The sequence below is a fragment of the Anomaloglossus baeobatrachus genome, chromosome 11 (genome assembly GCF_048569485.1).
Source record: "Anomaloglossus baeobatrachus isolate aAnoBae1 chromosome 11, aAnoBae1.hap1, whole genome shotgun sequence".
In the NCBI taxonomy this organism is placed as follows: domain Eukaryota; kingdom Metazoa; phylum Chordata; class Amphibia; order Anura; family Aromobatidae; genus Anomaloglossus; species Anomaloglossus baeobatrachus.
Window position 1 is genome coordinate 98,311,842 of NC_134363.1, and position 24,553 is coordinate 98,336,394.

Consider the following 24,553-nt stretch of genomic DNA (forward strand, 5'->3'; position numbering starts at 1 on the left):
CGCCAGACTTTAGCAAGTTTGGGCCCTCGGTGGTTACGTCTCAGTTGCAGGCTTGCACACTGCCCCGGTCTCTGGGGAGAACCAATGAAGAATGGGGACGTGCTCAAGATGCAGACGAAGGGCTGCAACAGATGAAACACTGGGTAACTGAGAAGCAGAAGCCAGACAAACAAGAAAGGGCTAATCTGGACGCCAAGATGAAGAGTGTCTTACATCAGTGGGATAGACTGGAAGTTCGAGGATCAGTGTTATATCGTAAGAGACAACAACCAAAAGATATAGAGGCAAGATGGCAGGTGGTTATCCCCGGAAAAATGGCTCAAGAGGTAGCCAAGGAAGCTCACGAGTTTGGCGCCCACTTCGGACCTGCAAAGACCTACCAATGGTTACAGCAATATGTGTACTGCCCCAGGTTGGAGTCTGTGGTGGAAGAGGTTTGCCGGCAATGTCGAGTATGCGACCTCAATAAAAGCACCGAACAAAGGGCACCCGTTCAGACCATACAGACCAAAGAACCGCTAGAACTGTTGATGATTGATTATCTCCTCGTAGGACACTCCGCGCGGGGACTACAATACTGTTTAGTTATGACTGACCATTTCTCCAAGTTCGCTGTAGTCACCCCGACTAGAGATCAGACTGCTGAGTCGGCGGCACGGGCCATCTGCCAAGACTTCATCCGGGTGTATGGATGCCCGAAGCGGATCCATTCCGATCAAGGTGCATGTTTTCAAGGCAAGGTGATGGAGGAATTATGTCGTATGTATGGCATCGAGCGATCTCGGACTATACCTTACCACCCCCAAGGCAATGGAGCATGTGAACGCTTCAACCGAACTCTACTTCAAATGCTGAGAACATTAGAGGAAGATAAGAAGGCATGTTGGCCGGATTACCTGGCAGAACTGGTCTGGGCCTACAATAACCTAGTTCACTCCACTACAGGTTACACCCCATATCTACTGCTGTTTGGAAGAGTTGGGCGAGAAATCATCGAGCTGAATTTGGAGCAGCCAGAAGATTTCATGGAACGAACTGTCACTGCATGGGTGAAAGAACATCGACAACGATTACAGACGATACGTCAGTTGGTTTGTCAACAGCTACAGAAGAAAGAACATATGAGCCCTAAACCGATTCAAGAGATACCGCTTCAACCTGGAGATCGAGTGTTAGTCAGAGAGAAACGCCCCAAGGGTAAACTGAGCGAAAGATGGGAAGTTCAACCCTACAGAGTAATCGAACGGGTGTATGCTGACGGCCCGGTCTACAAGGTGCAAATTGAGAATGGAGCGTCCAGCCTTAAAGTACTACACAGAAATATGTTGCGACCATGCCGGTCTGAAGCTCTTTCTACGCCAAGATCTCCTGCAGTCTCTGCCCACTCCCTGAACTTACGTCATCCATGTGTGAAGTCGATGATGACTGGTGGGCAGTCCCCGATGCAGGGAGGGACCCTCAGCCTTCCGGAAATGGAGATCCCATGGATGAGGCACTACCGCCACGGGAAGAAGAGACCAGCTAAGACTCCACTGCGGCTCCCACAGCAAGTGTTTCTCCGGAAGCTAGCCAAGCCTGGCCTGATAGTCAAGATCTTAGAAGATCTCAGAGGTCTACTGCAGGGGTTACACCAATCCGATATATTGAACGGTGTACTAGGTCTGCTGTACTGCCATTGTTGTCTCCTCTACAGGTGCTGTATGCACATTGAACCTTCCTTCATTACATGGTGGGCTCGAAGCTGTGATGGCCGAGGACGACCATCATTAAGTGGGGAGGCATATTGGGGGGTGTTACTGCTATGGACAATAAGAAACACGCTGCCACTTTAAGAGACAGAAACCTTCCCGTGTCTGGGGGTAATGGAATGTTCTGCTCCCCCTGCAGAAAGTGTGCTAATGGACAGCCCGAGTGTAAGAAGAGAAGTGAGTTTCTGTTTTCCCTTTTTATGCGTGTGAAGAAACACACAGCCGGTGTGTCTCGGAGGATTGGAGTTTTCTTCTGAATCGAGAGAGAGACTCACAGATCCCAGGGAACCAGCGAGGAATCTGAAGCAAGAAGAAGATTTTGATCTCCTTAACCCGGCCCAGGAGACAGGCGCACCTTCTGATGAGACTGCTGTTGGGGGGCCCCTGAGACTGGATCCACGTCCCCAGCATCACTGTGAGTTGAATATTGTGCACATACTAGGGGCTAAAGTAGGCTTCAGTAGGTAGAACACTGTCAGAGAAACAGCTAGAAGAGCACAGGCTCTGGTGCTGGGGGAGCCTTCAGCGCTGGGGAGATTTATTATTCATACGTTAGCAGCAGAGAGACTAGTTTCGGGTAGCGCGCCTTGCTCTGTAATGGTCACGTCACGTGTCAGGATGATAGGAGGGAAAACCAGCGAGGCGGGGAGAGTGGGTAGGCGGAGCCACGGGATACATACCTCCCGCCTGGGGCAGCGGGACAAACACTAAAAATCGTGACAGTCCCGCTCTATCCGGGACAATTTTGGGAGGTATGCCCCCCACTACAAAAGGTGCTAAATTGAGGATGGAAATCATTTGCACCAAAAAATGGTGACTGGCCAGTGGACTCATTGCGCCGGTTGTTAATGGCAAACTCGGCCAAAGGCAAAAAGGATGCCCAATCCTCCTGGTTCTCAGCAACAAAACACCTCAAATAGGTCTCAAAGTTCTGATTGGTGCGCTCGTCTGACCGTTAAACTGAGGATGGAATGTGGAGGAATAAGACAACTGAACCCCCAAACGAGTGCAAAAAGCCTTCCAGAACATGGAGACAAACTGAATGCCACAATCTGAGACATCAGAAGGTAAACCATGAAGTCTCACGATCTCATTGACAAAAACCTGCTCCAGAATCTTTGCGTTGGGAACAGCAGGTAAGGCAATAAAATGTGCCATCTTGCTAAACCTGTCAACCACCACCAATACCACAGTTTTACCAGCCGACACAGGAAGATCCGTGATAAAATCCATGGAAATGTGCGTCCATGCCCTATCCGCAATGGTCAACGGCAAAAGAGACCCTGACTGACAAGTATGCGGGACTTTGGGGCGAACGCAAACAACATAAGCAGTAACAAAGTCAGCTACCTCCTTGTGCAACCCCAGCCACCAAAAATGATGGGACACAAGGTCCAAGGTTGTCTTACTAGCCGGGTGTCCGGTAAGCACAGACTCATAATGAGCTTGGATCAGTCGGTAACGCAGGTCAGAGGGCACAAAAAGTCTCCCTGTAGGACAGGAGGCAGGGGCGTCCCCCTGAGTCTCAAAAACAGTAGTCTCTAAGTCTAGACAAAGAGCCGAAACAACCACCCCCTGTTGCAGAATGGGAATGGGACTCTCCTGATCACCACCCCTGGGAAAACTACATGATAGAGCGTCCGTCTTGACGTTCTTAACCCCAGGACGGTAGGGGACAGTAAAATTAAACCTAGTAAAAAGCAGAACCATCTGGCCTGTCTGGGGTTAAGACGCTTGGCGGGTGCTAAATATGACATTCTTATGATCAGCAATGACAGTAATAGGATGAGCCACTCCCTCCAACCAATGACGCCACTCCTCAAACGCCAATTTAATAGCAAGGCGCTCTCTATTACTTTTGAATTTCTCTCTGCAGCGGAGAGCTTCTTAGGCTACTTTCACACATCAGTTTTCTGTATTCAGGTACAGTCCTTTTTTTTTCCGTATCCAACGTTTCCGGTTTTGTTGTGCAAACCGGACCCACCGGATCCGGTTTTAAGCGGATCCGTCGGGGCCGGATCCGGAAAAAAACGGATCCGGTGGGTCCGGTTTGCATCCGTTTTGCATCCGTTCTGTCCGTTTTTTTGCGGATCCGTTTTTTAAACACTAAACAAACAATTAACGTGTTCCGTATTCTGATTGGCTATTGGGAAAATATAGTATATATACAGTATTTTGAAGCATATATTACAGAATGAAGACAGAGACAATCAGAAACCATGGATGCTATTCTTGCAAATTACACAAAGATCACTGCAGATTTTATATTTGAGGCAAATCGCTTGGCTATCATCGTCAGAGAAAAGGAGCGACAGCGACTGAGGCGTCAGCGACATCGACGCTTTTGGATCCATCCCCTGACTGCCCAGAGACTGACACGTGGGGTGTTTTCAACCCTATACCTGGAGCTCCGTGGAAACCATGAAAAATTCACAAGCTATGTCCGGATGGCAGTGAATAATTTTGACGTCCTCCTTGGCCTTGTTGCGGACAACATACGTAAAACGGACACCTTCTGCCGTTACTCTATAACACCCGAGGAGCGTTTGCTGGTTACGCTTAGGTAAGTTTTTTTTTTTTAATTGTATCCTCCTGTAAATTGACTTTTAACTGTAATGTGTTTGCTATTATTTTTTTATAATTATTGTCTTTCCTTTACAGATTCCTTGCAACTGGAGAGTCGCTTTCGTCCCTCCACTACCAGTTTCGACTAGGAATTTCCACCATCTCGGGAATCATTAGAGACACTTGCCAAGCCTTGTGGGATTGCCTCCATGAGGATTTCATCCCCCAGCCCACCAGGGACAGATGGCTTGCAATTGCTGAACAATACTATAACATTTGTCAGTTTCCAAATTGCCTTGGCTCAGTGGACGGCAAACATATAAGAATTGTGAAACCTGCTGCTTCGGGGTCAGAATACTACAATTATAAAAAGTATTTCTCAATTGTCCTAATGGCAATAACGGATGCGGACTACAAATTTATCTCAGTGGACATTGGCGCATATGGGAGATCCAATGACTCTCAGGTCTTTAAAATGTCCCCAATGGGGCGGCGAATCTATGGGAATACTTTTGATTTCCCTCCTGCAAGACCTCTTCCTGGCACATGTGAGCCCCCAATGCCCTTTGTTTTTGTGGCCGACGAAGCCTTTCAACTCTCCCAACATCTATTGAAGCCATATGCAAGCCGTGGATTGACGCAAACACAAAAAATATATAATTACCGATTATCCAGAGCCAGAAGAATGGTGGAATGCTCCTTTGGGATACTAACCAGCAAATGGCGAGTGTTGTTAACAGCCATTAATTTAAACATTGAAACTGTTGATGAAATAGTGAAAGCATGTGTGGTACTGCACAATTTTGTTTTAACAAAGGAACCTTTGTCCTTGGATGACCAGAGTTTGGAATCCACCTCTTTGACTGACTACACCAGTCCTGGATTTAGGAGTAGTGTTGCCTGTTCAACAATACGTGACAAATATGCTGACTATTTTGTGTCCCCAGAAGGTAGAGTAGATTGGCAAGATCAAATGGTATAAGATTTTTGTTTAGTTTTATAACAAATAAAAATAGTTAAAAATAAATTAAAAAATATCTTGTTAACCTTGTTAATTTTAATCTTTCACTCGCTTTAAAAATTTGTAATTTTTACACCGTCAAATTACAACATGTTATGTTTTTGTATTACCTTATTATTAACTTAACTTGCAAAATAATATTCCCCCCCAAAAAAAACAAGAACAAATAAATACTTTTCAACAAAAAACTTTAATTTTTATTACATACATAAATTATAAATTTGTATATCTTGGGCTTGGGGTGGAGATAGTACTGGAGGGGCTGACAGATGGGAACACACGCACAGTTGGAGTATTGAGGGTGGAAAGTGGTGTTGGTGGTGGTGGTGGGGAAGTAACAGAAGGTGAAGGTGTGGTTGAGAAACCAAGAGGGAAACCAGGAGATGGGATGGGATTTGGTAAGGATTGAGGGGTGGAGTGGAGGGATTGTGAGACAGAAGAGGTGGCGGGTGAATTAGTGGCTTGAGTTGGGGTCATGATGGGTGTGGAAGGCGAGATGTGGTAGTGGGTAGGAAGTGTAGGGGCAGATGTGGTTGGGAGCTGGTACTGGGCCGCAGGCTGGTACTGGGCTGCAAGCTGGTACTGGTCAGCAGGCTGGTACTGGGCAGCAGGCTGGTACTGGGCAGCAGGGGGAGTAGGGACAATGGCTGGAGGGGGGGCAGGTGCTGGAGGAGGGGTGGGTGGAGGTGGTTGGGAGGAAACCTGCGCCAGAGCCTGCCGTGTGGCTTGCATTACATGCATCTGCTGGTCAGGAGATAGCTTTTCCATGCGCTCTAGTACGGCTTGAAAAAAACAATGATTGGGTGATTTACTTGCATCTAAATGCAGCCTGTCCAGACGCGTGCACAATTCGTGTGTATTTTTTTCCATATTGGCATTTATGAAGCTAAAACTTGAACGATTTTGTTCGGCTAATAATTGAATGGCGTTCTGGAAGGCTGCATTTAGATGCAAGAACTCGGGCGCATAGCTCTTTTCCTGACCCCTATGACGCTGACGCCCAGAACCCAAAGGTGTTCTACTGAGGGCAGCAGTGTCAGAGGGGTGGGGTAGGGGAAAAGCTATCTCGTCACCAGCAGCTTCAGGTAATGAAGTCTCACGGGAAGCTCCAGCGCAGGTGGATGGGACAGATGTAGATGGAAGGGAAGGTTCAGATGGGTGGGGTCTGTGCCTGTGTTCCCCAGTGGCGGACTGTTCAGGGATCGCTCCTGTCGGGTTCGATGCAGGCTCCCGAGTGCTGCAGACGGTGCTGTTAAAAAGAGGAAAAACAAAACAATAATTAATTTAATTGCTATACATTGGCACTGACTAAAAAAAAAGGCAAAAAAAATCAGACATAAAATATTATACTTTGTACATATTGTGGGGAATATTTACCTTCTGCACACCATAGTTGTCCGGAGGAACGACAACGCTCTAAAGTAACGGTATTTGGATCTGCGTCCTCCGGATCCACTCGGGGCCTGCATCTCTTGATTCAACTGCTTTTTGAAGCGATCCCTGATAGACCGCCACCGCTTCTGAAGTTTGTCACCTGAAAGTGGAAAGCACAAAGTGGTTAGTATACAACACATTACATCCTGCAGCATAACCTACTGAACTGTGAATACTTACGCGCTTTCTTCTGGCCACGAGAATTGAGCTCCCCCCAACCTTCTATCGCTGCGTGGCATACCTCGTCCCAGAGTCGACGGGTTACGATAGAATCAGCGTGGCGGCGGTCAGCCATGTTCCACAGTGGCTCCCTCTCTCTAACTTCATCGATGAGGAGGTCGATGTTGATAAATCCGGCCTCCTCACCGTCAGAATCGGGAGCACGCTGTGATGCCTGTTCAAAGAAAGAAAAAAGAAATTAAAAAAAAAAAATATTAGACATAAATTCACACTGACATGAAAAAAAAAAAAAAAAATAAAAAAAAAATCTTACACTATGACCACCGCCACCTCGACGACGACCCTGGGACGGTCTTGGGGGAGCTCTATCGTGAGCCCTAGAAGTTGAAGCCTTTAGTGAAGAAAAAAAAAAAAACATTATTTACTTATGTGTTTGGTGTGCTGTGGTAAACAATTCCTGTATGAAACTTACACTATGACCGCCCGCTCCGTGTATTTCTCCACCCCTTCCGTCCTCTTCTGGCAGCATCTCCTGTGATGTTTCGGCCACCTGTGTAAATGTCGTTTATTTAAAAAATTTTTTTTTTTTTTTTTTTTAAAAAAAACACCCCAAAAAAAAAATATACCTCAGTTTGTGAACCGGAGGGCGGGCTACCAGAAGACGACATATCTTTTTTTATTACAGGCCTCGCACACCAACTGGCTGGCCCAAACTATGACCGCAACACTGCACCTGTAAAAAAAGAAAAAAAAATGTCTAAGTACATGTACGCAGCTCACAACAGTGATCTGTGGACAGTACTGTGGACATTACCTCAGGAACACTCTCCTCCAAAGAAATTCTGACTGGCACTGAAGCGAACGTACCCAGCAACTGGCAGGCCCAAAATGTGACCGCAACACTGCACCTGTAAAAAAAGAAAAAAAAATGTCTAAGTACATGTACGCAGCTCACAACAGTGATCTGTGGACAGTACTGTGGACATTACCTCAGGAACACTCTCCTCCAAAGAAATTCTGACTGGCACTGAAGCGAACGTACCCAGCAACTGGCAGGCCCAAAATGTGACCGCAACACTGCACCTGTAAAAAAAGAAAAAAAAATGTCTAAGTACATGTACGCAGCTCACAACAGTGATCTGTGGACAGTACTGTGGACATTACCTCAGGAACACTCTCCTCCAAAGAAATTCTGACTGGCACTGAAGCGAACGTACCCAGCAACTGGCAGGCCCAAAATGTGACCGCAACACTGCACCTGTAAAAAAAGAAAAAAAAATGTCTAAGTACATGTACGCAGCTCACAACAGTTATCTGTGGACAGTACTGTGGACATTACCTCTTCCCTGGAGCACTGGACTGGAGGACAGCAGAAGTTGAAGTCAGGAACCAACGGCAGGAGGTGTGTAGAATGTGCTGGATCCTTTTATAAGTTTTGTGATGATGAAAAAAAAAAATTTGCGCATGCTCTGTTTACCAAACCGGATGCGGTCACCGCATCCGGTTTAAACCGCATTGCGCCGGATCCGGCATGCATAGACAACCATTCTATACAATGCCGCATTGTACCGGATCCGGCAGAATGCGGTTTTTTTAAGGGGCAAAAAAACGTTACATGATACGTTCTATCCGGCCGCCGCATTTAATTATTTTGCCGCATCCGGAAAAAACCGGATGCACCGCAAAGCCATCAGGTACAATCCGGTTACAATGCAAGTCTATGGGGATAAACCGGATGCGATACCGGATCCGTTTTATCCTTTTTTTTCCGGATTGTACCTGATGGCAAAAAACTGATGTGTGAAAGTAGCCTTAGGCTGGAATCACACTTACGAGTGTAAAATCGGTCTGATTCTCATGCTAGAAAGTCGGACGATCTTAGTTCACTTTTCATCAGTGTGCTGTCAGTATGCTGTCAGTGTGCAATTAGTTTTTACCCTCAGCAGCTGCTATTCATGTACTCTTATGCACAGAAGCATTTACAGTGTTCTCTGCTACATGCGTGAAACGTATTAAGAAAAATGCGTGTCACTAGGATGGTGTATGTGCCGTCCGTGTGACATCCTTTTTTTTTTTTCATGCACTATAGGCTTGCATTGAAGAGACTCGTGTGAGAAACTCACCAAAACGCAGCATGCTGCGATTTTTTTCTCAGTCCAATTTGGACTGAGAAAAAAATAGCAGATGGGAGCTGCCTCATTGATTAACATTGTTCCGAGTGCAATGCGAGTATTACTCGCATTGCGCTCGTGCGAGTTAAACCCAAGTGTGAAGCCGGCCTTAGAGAAAAATGCACACAGACACCATTCACCAGGCGACGGCCCCTGCGACAAAACTGCCTCAACCCCTACCTCTGATGTATGGACCTCCACAACTAAAGGCTGTGAAACGTCAGGTTAGTAAAGTATTGGAGCAGTAACAAAGCACCTCTTCAAAGAAGAGAAAGCCTGCTGAGCAGCCCCCATGCAGCGGTGGATTTCGCGCCCGCAGTCCATGCCACATCACTCCTCACATTTGTGCTACTGAGGAAGGTCCAGTTTGGACCGAAAACGTTCTTCAAGCACAATAAATACAATTTTTCATCACACTTTGGGAGTGCCTTGTTACTTCTTGCTGAGCAGAATCAGACCATGTGGAATAATCAGCACCTTTTTTGTTAGATCGGTAAGAGGTTTAACGATTTCAGAGTAATTCTTGATGAATTTATGATAAAAATTCGTAAACCCCACTGGGACGATCCCAGGCCAGCAGTGCCTTGACCTTCCCGGGATCCATCTGAAAACCAGTGGGATATAAGACATACCCCAGAAACTGCACCTCCTACACAGCAAATACACATTTTTCAAGTTTGGCGTACAAGTTATTCTCCCGTAAAATTTGAAGCACCTGTCGGACATGACCCTCATGAGTTGCTATATCAGGTGAATAAATCAAAATGTCATCAAGGTAGACCACCACAAATCTACCCACCAGATGATAAAAAATGTCATTAATAAAGTGCTGAAACACCGCAGGGGCAAGGGGCATTGGTGAGACCAAATGGCATAACCAGACTCTCAAAATGGCCGTCGGGGGTATTGAAAGTGGTTTTCCATTTGTCCCCCTCCTTGATCCTAACCAAGTTGTACGCCCCTCTCAAGTCCAACTTGGAGAACCACTTAACTCCCACCACCTGGCTAAATAGATAGGAATCAGAGGAAGAGGGTACGGGTCACAGACTGTGATAATATTCAGTTCCCAGAAGTCCAAACAAAGACGAAGGCCTCCATCTTTCCACTGCCGAAGATGAAGGTCTAATATGTCCCTTCTCTAGGCTTTCGGCAATAAATTCCTTCATAGCCAGTCTCTCAGGCCCCGATAAATTATACAGTCTAGATTTGGGTAGCTTAGCTCCAGGCAGGGCTGCCACTAGGAATTTCAGGGTCCCATACGGTCAAAAGTTCGGGGCCCCCTTGAGGCTCCACCCCAGATCTGCTTCCGCCCAAGCACTGCCTCTGCCCCAGCTCCGCCTCCACCCTGCGAATCTTCCACAGTCCTACCGCCACTCTTGGAAAAACTTCACATCTGCACTACAACCTCACCAATGACACATTAACCCTTTACATTGAACACCGTATCACACACGCAGCCATCAGATTTTGTTTTGGCCAAAAGATTTGTTTAAGCCTGCCACCACAACAAGATAGACTCTTTTGGCAGGGTCCTACTCTAACTTTTTTTTTTAAAATCTTAAGGCCGCTTTACACGCTTCGACATCGCTCAAGCGATCTCGTTGGGGTCACAGAATTTGTGACGCACATCCGATTGCTTTAGCAATGCCGTTGCGTGTGACACCTTTGAGCGATTTTGTATCATTGCAAAAACGTGCAAACTCGCTCATCGGTGACATGGGGGTCCATTCTCAATTATCATTGCTGCAGCAGTAACGAAGTTGTTCCTCGTTCCTGCGGCAGCACACATCGGTACGTGTGACACTGCAGGAACGAGGAACCTCTCCTTACCTGCCTCCCGCCCGCAATGCGGAAGGAAGAAGGTGGGCGGGATGTTCGTCCCGCTCATCTCCGCCCCTTCGCTTCTATTGGGCGGCAGTTCAGTGACGCAGCTGTGACGTCGCTGTGATGCTGAACGAACCGCCCCCTTAGAAAGGAGGCGGTTTGCCGGTCACAGCGATGTCGCAGGGCAGGTAAGTAGTGTGATGGGTCTGGGCGATGTTGTGCGCCACGGGCAGCGATTTGCCCATGTTGCACAACCGATGGGGGCGGGTACCCACGCTAGCGATATCGGTCATGATATCGCAGCGTGTAACGTGGCCTTAACTTCTTTGGTATATATTTATTTTTGGTATATCTATTTTTTTTTCTTTAAGTGAATGTGTCACATACAGTTTTTAAACTAATTGAAACCAAATTGTGATAATGCAGACTTGTGGATTTAGACCTAATAACCCCTTCAAAGGGAATCTGTCACCAGGTTTTTAACACCTAATCTGAGCGCAGCATAACATAGGGGAAGAGATCCTGATTCCAGCGATTGTCACTTATTGGGCTGCTTAGTGTAGTTTTGATAACATCACTGGTTAATCAGCTGGAGATTATCATTACAAGGCTACTTGATGTGCTGCAGGTAGTCCAGCATATTCATGAGGTCTGTATAATTGCTAGATCTGCAGCAGAGAAAACATTGATTTTAACACAATGAAAGCAAACAGCGAAGTAAGTGACACATCGCTGGAATCAGGGTATCTGTCTCTACATTATGCTGCTCTCACATGGGGGAGCAAAAACCTGTTGACAGGTTCACTTTAAGGCTCTTTCAGCAGATAGATAGATAGAATCATAGATACTGTATATGGCTAGATAGATAGATAGATGGATATGTGGCGCCCCTTTGGCTTCAGTTACCACAGGGTACTGCACCTCACTTAAGATGCAGTACTCATCTTGGATCCAGAGGAGGTCGGTACCAGTTCCACAACACAAGCTCATACACACCACCAGGTTGCCCTCCCCATTGGGATACCGGGCTAGGGTCAGGTCTTAAGGTAGTCACCAAACATGGGGGGCAGCCACCCACTAGTGACAGGGAACCGGGGGAGGAGGAGCCACCAGGGGGAGTTAGGAGCTTACACAACAGTTAGAGTGTTCTCCAGCAGGAGAGTACAGGAGCGGAACCGGTGCGGTTCAGGGTTCAGAGCATTAGGGTGGAACAGACTTCATGTTGTATCACCAGAATCTGCAGGACAGGGGGATTGCATGTCCCTCTGACCATCATGAGATCCCGGAGCACAGTTCCACATAGGGTCCGGAGTCGTGATTACAGTCAAGCCCCACAGCGGCCCTGCGTCACCTACACACGGGACAGGAGCTAACACTACACAAACCGGAGTCCCCAAGCAGCTTCAGGCCACGGGGATCCATCTTTAAAGGCACAACAAGGAAGGGCCCATCGACCACCGTACCGGTTCTAACCTCCAAAGGATCCGGGATCGGCTGGGGCCCATCACGGCTGGAACCACAGCAGCTGATTCAGCTTTTTGATTGCAGTTGCCCACACGCTTCAGCTGTGAACTCTCTCCTGAGTGCCAAGTCATCTCACCCGCCACAAGTCATCAACTCAATCCCAACAGGTCAGTTCCTTAGGGCTCGATGGATATGCTCAAATGTTGACCTGTTTGAGGGGCAAGCCCTAGAATTGAAAAAACGCTTTAACCCCTTCAGCCCCCAGCCTGTTTTCACCTTAAAGACCCGGCCATTTTTTGCAATTTTGACCAGTGTCACTTTGACAGGTTATAACTCTGGAACACTTCAACGGATCCTGGCGATTCTGAGATTGTTTTTTCGTGACATATTGTACTTCATGTCAGTGGTAAATTTAGGCCGATATGTTTTGCGTTTGTGAAAATTTCGGAAATTTAGCGAAAATTTTGAAAATTTTGCAATTTTCAAAATTTGAAATTTTATGCCCATAAATCTGAGAGATATGTCACACAAAAAAGTTACTAAATAACATTTCCCACATGTCTACTTTACACCAGCGCAATTTTTGAAAAAAAAAAATTTCCGTTAGGAAGTTAGAAGGGTTCAAAGTTCATCACCAATTTCTCATTTTTCCAACAAAATTTACAAAAAAAAATTGTTTAGGTACCACATCACATTTGGAGTGATTTGAGAAACCTAGGCGACAGAAAATACCCAAAAGTGACCCAATTCTAAAATCTGCACCCCTCACTCTGCTCAAAACCACATCCAAGAAGTTTATTAACCCTTTAGGAGCTTCACAGCAACCAAAGCAATGTAGACGAAAAAATGAAAATTTTACTTTTTTAACACAAAAATGTTACTTTAGCCATAAAAATTAGTATTTTCACAAGGGTATCAGGAAAAATGCATCATAAAATGTATCGTGCATTTTCTCCTGAGTACGCAGATACCCCATATGTGGTGGTAATCAAATGTTTGGGCACACAGCAGGACTCGGAAGGCAAGGAGCGCCATTTGAATTTTTGAGTGCAAAATTAGCTGCACTCATTAGCGGACGCCATGTCGGGTTTGAAGACCCCCTGAGGTGCCTAAACAATGGAGCTCCCCCACAAATGACCCCATTTTGGAAACTAGAGCCCTCAAATATTTTTTCTAGATGTTTGATGTGCACTTTGAACCCCTGGGGGCTTCACAGAAGTTTATAACGTTGAGCCGTGAAAAGAAAAAAAAAATTTTTTACCACAAAACTGTTGCTTCAACCAGGTAGCTTTTTTTATCACAAGGGTATCAGGAAAAAATGCACCATAAAATTTATGGTGCATTTTCTCCTGAGTACGCAGATACCCCATATGTGGTGGAAATCAAATGTTTGGGCGCACGGCAGGACTCGGAAGGCAAGGAGCGCCATTTCACAGCAAAATTGGTTGGAATTATTAGCGGACGCCATGTTTCATTTGGAGACCCCCCCTGAAGTGCCTAAACAATGGAGCTCCCCCACAATTGACCCCATTTTGGAAACTAGACCCCTCATGGAATTTATCTAGCTGTTTAGTGAGCACTTTGAACCCCTGGAGGCTTCACAAACGTTTGTAATGTTCAGCCGTGAAAATATTTTATTCTTTTTTTTACCACAAAATTGTTTTTTCAAACAGGTAGCTTTTTTTTCCACAAGGGTATCAGAAAAAAATGCACCATAAAATGTATTGTGCAATTTCTCCTGAGTACGACGATACCTCATATGTGGTGGAAATCAATTGTTTGGGCGTACGGCGGGGCTCAGAAGAGAAGGAGCGCCATTTCACAGTAAAATTGATTGGAATTATTAGCAGACGCCATGTTTCATTTGGAGCCCCCCCTGAGGTGCCTAAACAATGGAGCTCCCCCACATGTGATCCCATTTTGGAAACTAGACCCCCCCCCATACAAAAAAAATTAGTTTGGCGAAATAAAAAATACAGACATCAGTAAAAAAAAAAAAAAAAAAAAGAGCGCCTGCCACTAAGACCAGTGCCAAACGTGAGAGCAATGCACGAGTCTCGCATCGCATCATCCACTGCGGTCTGGAAGCGAGCAACTGCGCTGGATAATGCGATGCGAGAGGGCGGGGTGGCAGATGAGAAAGGGCGCAGCGGATGGAAGATGGGAAAGGGCGCAGCGGATGGAGGAGCGGCAGAGGATGGGAAAGGGCGCAGCGGATGGATGATGGGAAATGGCGCAGCGGATGGATGGGAAATGGCGCAGCGGATGGAGGAGCGGCAGAGGATGGGAAAGGGCGCAGCGGATGGATGATGGGAAATGGCGCAGCGGATGGAGGAGCGGCAGAGGATGGGGGGGGTGAGATGGGGATACCTACCTTACAGGATGGATCTAGGCAGCAGGATCACAGCAGACAGAAGAGGCAGCAGATGAAGGAGGCAACAGATCGAGGAGGGTGAGAGGGGGCAGTAGATGGAAAATGGGAGAGAGCAGGCAGCAGATCGGGGAGGGGGGCAGAGTCTGATGCGAGAGAGAGATGGCACATGTAGGGGAAGGGAGGGGGGCTTACAGCACATGTAGGGGGAGGGAGGGGGGCTTGCAGCACATGTAGGGAGAGGGAGGGGGGCTTGCAGCACATGTAGGGGAAGGGAGGGGGGCTTGCAGCACATGTAGGGGGAGGGAGGGGGGCTTGCAGCACATGTAGGGGGAGGGAGGGGGGCTTGCAGCACATGTAGGGGGAGGGTGGCTGGCTTGCAGCACATGTAGGGGGAGGGTGGCTTGCAGCACATGTGCTGCAAGCCAGCCACCCTCCCCCCACATGTGCTGCAAGCCAGCCACCCTCCCCCCACATGTGCTGCAAGCCAGCCACCCTCCCCCCACATGTGCTGCAAGCCAGCCACCCTCCCCCCACGTGGGGGGAGGGTGGCTTGCAGCACATGGAGGGATAGGTGGTGTGGCGATGGAGAAGGGGCAGCCGATGACGGAGGCGGCGGCGGCCGCCGCCGATCGGGGGCAGCAGCGGCTGAAAAAGGTGGGTGCGACGGCGGCGGGGACAGTGGCGAGCATGGCGGCGGGGACGGCGGTGGATCGGGAGCGGCGGCGGGGACAGCGGTGGAGCGGGAGCATGGCGGCAGGGACGGCGGTGGATCGGGAGCGGCGGCGGGGACAGCGGTGGAGCGGGAGCATGGCGGCGGGGACGGCGGTGCAGCGGGAGCATGGCGGCGGGGACGTCGGTGGATCGGGAGCGGCGGCGGGGACAGCGGTGGAGCGGGAGCATGGCGGCGGAGACAGCGGTGCAGCGGGAGCATGGCGGCGGGGACGGCGGTGGATCGGGAGCGGCGGCGGGGACAGCGGTGCAGCGGGAGCATGGCGGCGGAGACAGCGGTGCAGCGGGAGCATGGCGGCGGGGACGGCGGTGGATCGGGAGCGGCGGCGGGGACAGCGGTGGAGCGGGAGCATGGCGGCGGAGACAGCGGTGCAGCGGGAGCATGGCGGCGGGGACGGCGGTGGATCGGGAGCGGCGGCGGGGACAGCGGTGCAGCGGGAGCATGGCGGCGGAGACAGCGGTGCAGCGGGAGCATGGCGGCGGGGACGGCGGTGGATCGGGAGCGGCGGCGGGGACAGCGGTGCAGCGGGAGCATGGCGGCGGAGACAGCGGTGCAGCGGGAGCAGGGCGGCGGGGACGGCGGTGGATCGGGAGCGGCGGCGGGGACAGCGGTGGAGCGGGAGCATGGCGGCGGAGACAGCGGTGCAGCGGGAGCATGGCGGCGGGGACGGCGGTGGATCGGGAGCGGCGGCGGGGACAGCGGTGCAGCGGGAGCATGGCGGCGGAGACAGCGGGAGCATGGCGGCGGGGATGGCGGTGGATCGGGAGCGGTGGAGCGGGAGCATGGCGGCGGAGACAGCGGTGCAGCGGGAGCATGGCGGCGGGGACGGCGGTGGATCGGGAGCGGCGGCGGGGACAGCGGTGCAGCGGGAGCATGGCGGCGGGGACAGCGGTGCATCGGGAGCATGGCGGCGGGGACGGCGGTGAAGCGGCAGCAGCGGCGGGGCGATCGGAGACAGCAGCGGTGAAGCGGGAGCAGCGGCGGGGCGATCGGAGACAGCGGCGGTGAAGCGGGAGCAGCGGCGGGGACAGCGGTGAAGCGGGAGCAGCGGCGGGGCGATCGGGGACAGGGGCGAGCAGCGGGGCGATCGGGGACAGGGGCGGGCGGCGGGGACAACAACTTACCGCTCTCCTCGGCTTCTAGGGACGATCACAGGCCGCAGATCCACATTGATTGGAGAGAGCGGTCACAAGACCAGTCTCTCCAATCAGAGCTGGGGGCGGGTGAAGCATCAATCACCCAGCTCCAGCCAATGGCCAGTGCTACAGCAGCACTGATCAGGGCTAGATTTCAATGTTCCAGCCATTTTCAATGGCTGGAACATTACAGTGGCTGTAATTGGCTGAGCGGCGTTCGTCAGCCAATCACAGCCTCTGTAGGTTCGGGGAGGAGGCACCACCCCTCCTGACGTCAGGCAGAGGTCCCCTCCTTCCCGAATCCACCGTTTAAGTAAATAAATTTCACTCCCCGGGGCTCCGGGACCGCGATTTCGCCAGGACGTACTGAGTACGTCATGGGTCGTTTAGCACCATGTCACCATGACGTACTCAGTACGTCCAAGGTCGTTAAGGGGTTAAGAACAGGCACTATACTGATAGGGCAATCGAACAGGGATATAACAGGGCCAGAGCAACCCCTAGGGACGACCTCTTGATTCCAACAAAAAAGAAAAAAGTAGATGATCAAGTGAGGCTAATTACACCTTATCACTCTCAATGGCGCAAAATGAAAGAAGTAGTAGAGAGGTATTGGCCCATTCTATTATCGGATAAAGACTTGAAATCCGTCTTATCAGATAGACCATTGATCACCCCTCGAAGATCCAGAACGTTGGGGGATATGATAGTGAGGAGTCACTATATACCACCACCCTCTAACTTTTTGGAGAGGACTAGGGGTCCTAGATGGGGCTCTTTCAGTTGTGGAGATTGTGGGGCTTGCTCACAAATGGAAAGGACTTTTACCTTTCATAATTCTGCGAATAATAAAGAGTTTAAAATCGTTCACAACATCAACTGTAAGACGACGTATGTGGTCTACTGGGCAAAATGCCCATGTGGACTTATTTATGTGGGGCTCACCTCCCGTGAGTTAAGAGTAAGGATCCTGGAGCACATCAGGGATATAAAGAGGGCTGCTGGAGTGGTGAAACCTGAGGAACTTGAGCTATTGAAGAACATCCCGAAGCATTTCAAGGAGAGCCATAATTGCAACTGGCGTCTTCTTAAGTTTCGTGGGATTGATAGAATATATTTGAGTCCGAGGGGGGGTGATCCCAAGAGAGTTTTGGCGCAGAGGGAGGTCAGGTGGATCACAGTTTTGGAGACGGAGAAGCCAAGGGGGTTAAATGATTCCATCTCTTTTAAGCCTTTCTTATAAGATCTCTCCCCCGGTGGCTCTCACCCCATTAAGTGGTCCCCCTGCCCTCATCCCCTGCTGTGCTGCCCTTGTCCTCATCATATGGTCTCCTTGATTTGACTATATATATACATATACATGTATTTTTGATTTGGCACTGATTGTTGATCTTGTATCGCTGCCGGATTGTTGCCACCTTGTATCTCGCCTTTTATATAATTTCTGTGGTCACTCTAATTATTTTTTCTTGTATTGTCTCTTGTTTTCTCTTTTTTTCTATGTAGAACGCTTTATATGTATGTTGCATAGGGACGGGATGAAGTAATATTAGCATGGGAAGGTTTCCCTGGATTATGAGAGTCATACCTTGAGGAAATGGACATCTGGAAGCAAGAACTATTACCCTTTTGTAATTAATGTCCATGTTCGATTTTGTGAATGTATCTATATATAGTAATATGGGGGGAGATTTTTTGTCAGAATGAATATTTGTCATTATATGAGATCTCTTATTTGTGCATTATGCCCCTTTTCGTCTATCACTGGGTATATCCCAATGTTGTATAGGGGTTTGTCCACTAGATGTCAGATTTCCATAAACATGTCTGACTGTTTTATCTTAATAATCCATAGTGAATTACTTACACCTTTTAAAGGTGCTCTTTCCCATATGCTATTAGCTTGTTTGGTATATAATCTTACTTACTAAAATCACCGTCCTGAAAGCTATAACATACATATGGATTCTGAATGTTGCCAGCACTTATGCCCTCTTCTAATATGGCCACTCGGCCACACTGATGTCAGAGCGCGCTCTGCATATCGGAGTCTGCCTTGCCCCTTCTGCCGGCGCCCAATTGTGGGATGTTCCTTGCGCATGCGCAGGACGTCTTCCGGGACGCCGGCGGAAGTGGATGATGCGACCTCCGCTGTGCGGCGCGCGCCGAAAATCAGACACCAGGTGGGCTCTTACTATATATGAGTGACCCCACAGCTACCCCAGCACCTCCTGACGAAGCGAGAGGCGAAACGCGCGTCGAGGTGCTGGGCGTTGTGGTCCGCCATCTGGGTATACAAATTATGGCTCCTTGAATTACTCTAATCTTAATGGAGGTGGTTTGCCCTTGATATAAGGCTTTGCGGATAATCATTGGGTGTGTCCTTGTTCATCTATACCCAGGAATCTATATATATATATGATATGTGAATTATTAATACTATGGCTGTTCTATAACGCACCAGTTATTTCATTGAGGTGCTGGGCGTTGTGGTCCGCCATCTGGGTACAATAACTATGGCCCTCTGAATTATTTCAACCTTAATGGAGGTGTTTTGCCTCGGATATAAGGCTAATACCAGGTTGACAAAATGTCTCTGAATGTTGGGATTTACTCTCTGCAATAATGCAATTTTATTAACATTTGGGAAACATCTTTACCCTTAACAGGAAGCTTTGTGCTCTTGCTTTTGGACTGGGCTATATATATATTGCATTTGAACACTGTGACCTGTTTCCCTTAATTAATGTATCATTTTGTCAACTGGAAAATAGCTTAATCCTACTATTGCTTCCACCCATATGGTTATGGATTATAGATTTGGCCGCAATATGAAATGCAAACTGCAGGTTTAGGACTCAACTTTTTGAGCTATAGTGGCACTCTATTATAGCTGTGGGCAATCATTGGATGCGCCCTTGCTCATCTACACCCAGGAACCTATATGTATGTATGATATATGAATTATTGATACTATGGCTGTTCCACAACGCACCAGTTTTTTCTTTGTATGGTTTTATGGGGTAGGGTTTCTTTTAAACTCTGTGTACACCAGCATTTAATAAAATAAAATAATATTGTATTCCAAATATGATTGAATAAAATTTGATACTTTTTCTAATCATGATGGATATTGTATGAATTATTGATAAATTCTTACTTGCAGAAACACCTTTTTTGGTTCTATATATGAGTAATATGGTGGGATCTGCGCTGCTTAAAGTTTAGACAGATATGGATCTTTGGTCCTTTGTTTTGGTTAATATTCATGAGGTCTGTATAATTGCTAGATCTGCAGCAGAGAAAACATTGATTTTAACACAATGAAAGCAAACAGCGAAGTAAGTGACACATCGCTGGAATCAGGGTATCTGTCTCTACATTATGCTGCTCTCACATGGGGGAGCAAAAACCTGTTGACAGGTTCACTTTAAGGCTCTTTCAGCAGATAGATAGATAGAATCATAGATACTGTATATGGCTAGATAGATAGATAGATGGATATGTGGCGCCCCTTTGGCTTCAGTTACCACAGGGTACTGCACCTCACTTAAGATGCAGTACTCATCTTGGATCCAGAGGAGGTCGGTACCAGTTCCACAACACAAGCTCATACACACAACCAGGTTGCCCTCCCCATTGGGGACCGGGCTAGGGTCAGGTCTTAAGGTAGTCACCAAACATGGGGGGCAGCCACCCACTAGTGACAGGGAACCGGGGGAGGAGGAGCCACCAGGGGGAGTTAGGAGCTTACACAACAGTTAGAGTGTTCTCCAGCAGGAGAGTACAGGAGCGGAACCGGTGCGGTTTAGGGTTCAGAGCATTAGGGTGGAACAGACTTCACGTTGTATCACCAGAATCTGCAGGACAGGGGGATTGCATGTCCCTCTGACCATCATGAGATCCCGGAGCACAGTTCCACATAGGGTCCGGAGTCGTGATTACAGTCAAGCCCCACAGCGGCCCTGCGTCACCTACACACGGGACAGGAGCTAACACTACACAAACCGGAGTCCCCAAGCAGCTTCAGGCCACGGGGATCCATCTTTAAAGGCACAACAAGGAAGGGCCCATCGACCACCGTACCGGTTCTAACCTCCAAAGGATCCGGGATCGGCTGGGGCCCATCACGGCTGGAACCACAGCAGCTGATTCAGCTTTTTGATTGCAGTTGCCCACACGCTTCGGCGCCTACGGCCACTACTCTTCTCATTATCCTCCCCGGCGCCTCGCTCCACCTATGAGGAGCAGAACCATCCTTGCTGCAACACCATCCGCCCAGAAGGACAGCGACAGCAGCGGCGGCTAATCTCTGGCCACGAACCACAGGTGGCCTCACAAGACTATCATCCTCATCATTCCCCCACCATCATCCAAATCCCCTTTTATTGTACACCTCGGGGCTGCGAAGCTGGGCAGGGCCACCTGTGACATCCCTGACCAGACATCACCGGCCCGGTGACGAGTAACATTTAACCCCTGCGCCGTGGGTGCTACAGATAGGAGATAAATAGACAGATAGAATCATAGATAGATAGAGAGAGGGATAGATAGATAGATAGATAAATAGAGGGATAGATAGATAGATAGAGGGATAGATACATAGATAGTGGGGGGATCACAGCAGGTGGGGGGATCACAGCAGGTGGGAGGAATCACAGCAGGTGGTGGGGATCACATCAAGTGGGGGGATCACAGCGGGTGGGGGGAATCACAGCAGGTGGGGCCGGATTCACAGCAGGTGGGGCCGGATTCACAGCAGGTGGGGGGAATCACAGCAGGTGGAAGGGATCACAGCAGGTGGAGGGGATCACAGCAGGTGGGGGGGAATCACAGCAGCTGGGGGGTCAAAAGCAGGTGTGGGGGTCACAGCAGGTGGGGGGGGTAACAGCAGATGGGGGTCACAGCATGTGGGGGGGCTCACAGCAGGTGGGGGGGCTCACAACAGGTGGGGGGATCACAGCAGGGGGGGATCACAGCAGGTGGAGGAAGGTGAGAGATGGGAGAGCGGTGGCAGATGGAGGGGAGGCAGCAGATGGGTTCAGTGGCAGTGGATGGGGGGCAGTGACTTCTGCAGCCAGCAGCTGAAAGGAGAGTGTCTATAACTTACCAATCGCTCCCATCAGCTTCCACGGATGGAGTGAAGCTGAGGGGAGCGGTCTCCGGCCCCAGAGCCACAGTGATTGGAGAGATTGGTCACAATGCCAATCTCTCCAATCAGAGCTGGGGGCGAGTGAAACTGAGGTCACCCAGCTACAGCCAATGATCAGTGCTACAGCTGCACTAATTATGGCTGGATTTCAATGTTTCAACCATTTTCAATGGCTGAAACATTACAGTGGCTGTGATTGGCTGAGCGGCATTTGTCAGCCAATCACAACCTCTGTAGGTCCGGGGAGGAGACACCACCCCTCCTGAGGTCAGGCAGAGGTCCCCTCCTCCCCGAATCTCGCCATGACGTACTGGGTATGTCATGGGTCCTTAAGTACCAGGGAGCCATGACGTACCCAGTACGTCATAGGTCGCTAAGGGGTTACCACATTTTCAGGCTATAGAGGTTCACTCCCGCTTGGGGCCACTGTGCGACTAGAGGTGCTGCACCACGATATGTCTGCCAGTGCAACGTCCCCGCCCCCTGCCCATGGAGCCCGGTGAGCAGAGGAATGAAAGGGGAAGAGCCCGGGCTGTCAGCTGGGCCCCCCTCTTTTCACTGGGCCCAATACAGGAGTCACACTAATAATGCCCTGATGGCGGCCCTGGCTTCGGGAACAAGATTAATAGGACAGTCGTACACCCGATGAGGGGGAAGGTCCTGGCATCCTTTCTCAGAGAAAACATCGTCATAATCAGAACGAAAGGTTGGAAGAGAGACAGGAGAGACAGCGGATAAGGAAGTCCCCAAACAATTATCATAACAAAAGTCACTCCAATCAGAAATAAGTCGCGCCTGCCAATATACTACAGGATTATGTTTAATCAACCAAAGTAAACCCAGCACAATGGGAGTGGGAAGACCTTCCAACACGTAGCATGAAATCAACTCATGATGCACAGATCCCATTGTCAATTTAATACCATGTACCATCTGAGACAAATGTCTTTGAGCAAGTGGTGCAGAGTCAATGGCAAGAACGGAAATGGGGTTATTTAAGGTACTGAAAGGAAAACCATGCTCTTTAGCAAAAAGGGGATCCACCAAACAAACCCCGGCACCTCTATCCACAAAAACATCAATTTTAATAGTTTTGCTCTCCAGCGCCACCTCGGCAGGCAGGAGAAAATGACTCCCACTGTAACATGAGACTCAGGCACCCCAGGATGTTTAGGAATAAGGGTTAGGGCAAGCTCCAATAAAAAGACCGGGTTTACCACAAAAAAAACCCCACACTCCTGTCCTTTTGCGGACGAAAAGAGAGACGCGGGAAGTGGTGGCTCCACCAAGCTGCATGGGTTCATCTGCCACAATCCCCCACCCCTCACCCCCGGATTGTCTTCCACAGGAAGACATTTCACCTCAGGCCAGGCCAAGAAAAACTATTGCACTAGCAGGGTGCAGCGAAACCCCCAATAGATGGAAGTATCACAGGTGCAAGAGGACAAATCACTCACACAACTGCAGAGTATGCAGGGGGTGATTGCTGGATGGTAAAATTGAACACTAGTTTCTTGCATAGGGCTCCGTTCACATTACAGGCGCATAGTAACCCAGTCAGCAGCCTATTACATGTTCATACTATTCGATCAGGCGGGCTGCTCGGTACTAGTGTGCACCATATATAGACGGAGTTTCCAATATGCAAGTCAAAACATTAAGGGGCCTGGCTGTAAGTGTAAACAGAGCAATATGGAAGCCACTAGTGTGCAATTTTACCATCCAGCGATCACCCACTCCATATTCTGGAGTTGTGTGAGTGATTTGCTCCTCTTGCACCTGTGATACTTCCATCTATTGGGGGATTTGCTGCACCCTGTTAGTGCATTAGCTTTTCTTGGCCTGAGCAGTTCACCACTGCTTTATCCTGCTGTGAGTATTCTAAAATTGTGGAGGATATTTAGTCCTCTTTTTGCTATTTTTCTTGTATATAATTAGCACCCGTTGTGCTCTCTACTAGAATTAAAATACCACAGAACAAAAACCTGTCTGGATGGCAGAAGTTGTGGTCAACGAATGTTCTGTCGCCAGCCCAGAGCCTACGTGGGGGGTTTGTTGGAGGAGGGTCCCCCAAGGATTTATCTACAACTGGAGCAGTGTGATAGACAACTGGTTCAGGGATCACTCTGGACTATCAAGAATAAGAATGTTTATTAATTATTTTCAAGTTAAGTAACGTTTAAGTGATCTTGCCTCCCAGAAAGGGAAGATGGTTAATCAAAGCATTCACAATTTTTGCATGTCTTTCTGTTAATGTTGTGTTCCAGCCCACGGATGTGCTGGGATTCGCTATGGGGGACTGTGGCGCCCCTAAGGCTACCGTCACCACAGAGGTACTGCACCTCAGCCAGAGGTGTGGTGCCCCCTCCTGGGTAAGAAAGAGGCCATCTACCGGTTCACGCACCAAAAACTTGCAGACACCCAATTAGATCAGGGCCGGAGCAGGTCCCAGTAATGCTTAGCGACTAGTAGGATTGTTATGGCACTTAAGCCCTGTGCACTGTCTCTAGAACCAGCCAGGGGTGGAGCTTCGTGGGTGAGCTGTCTGAGGTAAAATGGGTGGAGCTAAGTTTGAAAGGGGACAGTTGACCGTTAACAGCAGTCAGTCAGTCAGGAGCGGGGAGGAGACCGACTAGGGGTCGCCCCAGGGTCCTGCTCCACCTGTGGGGAACAAGATTACCTCAGCTGCGCCTTCATCACCTGCCCCGGGGAACACGCAGTATAGTGGTGGCCCACATAGCCGCAAAATTACAG

The 24,553-nt window shown here is 49.1% G+C and overlaps 1 protein-coding gene across 1 annotated transcript; it reads right to left on the reverse strand.

Annotated features, from left to right (window-relative positions):
* Positions 1 to 1,070: 1,070 nt before the first annotated feature.
* Positions 1,071 to 7,662, reverse strand: LOC142255821 (uncharacterized). The gene is made up of 6 exons (XM_075327267.1): positions 7,575 to 7,662; positions 7,262 to 7,498; positions 6,949 to 7,162; positions 6,712 to 6,868; positions 6,070 to 6,583; positions 1,071 to 1,103 (listed from the first exon to the last, which is right to left on the reverse strand). The coding sequence occupies exons 2-6, from the start codon at positions 7,364 to 7,366 to the stop codon at positions 1,071 to 1,073; spliced, it is 1,023 nt and encodes a 340-aa protein (XP_075183382.1). The 5' UTR covers positions 7,367 to 7,498; positions 7,575 to 7,662.
* Between the last annotated feature and the right edge of the window lie 16,891 nt (positions 7,663 to 24,553).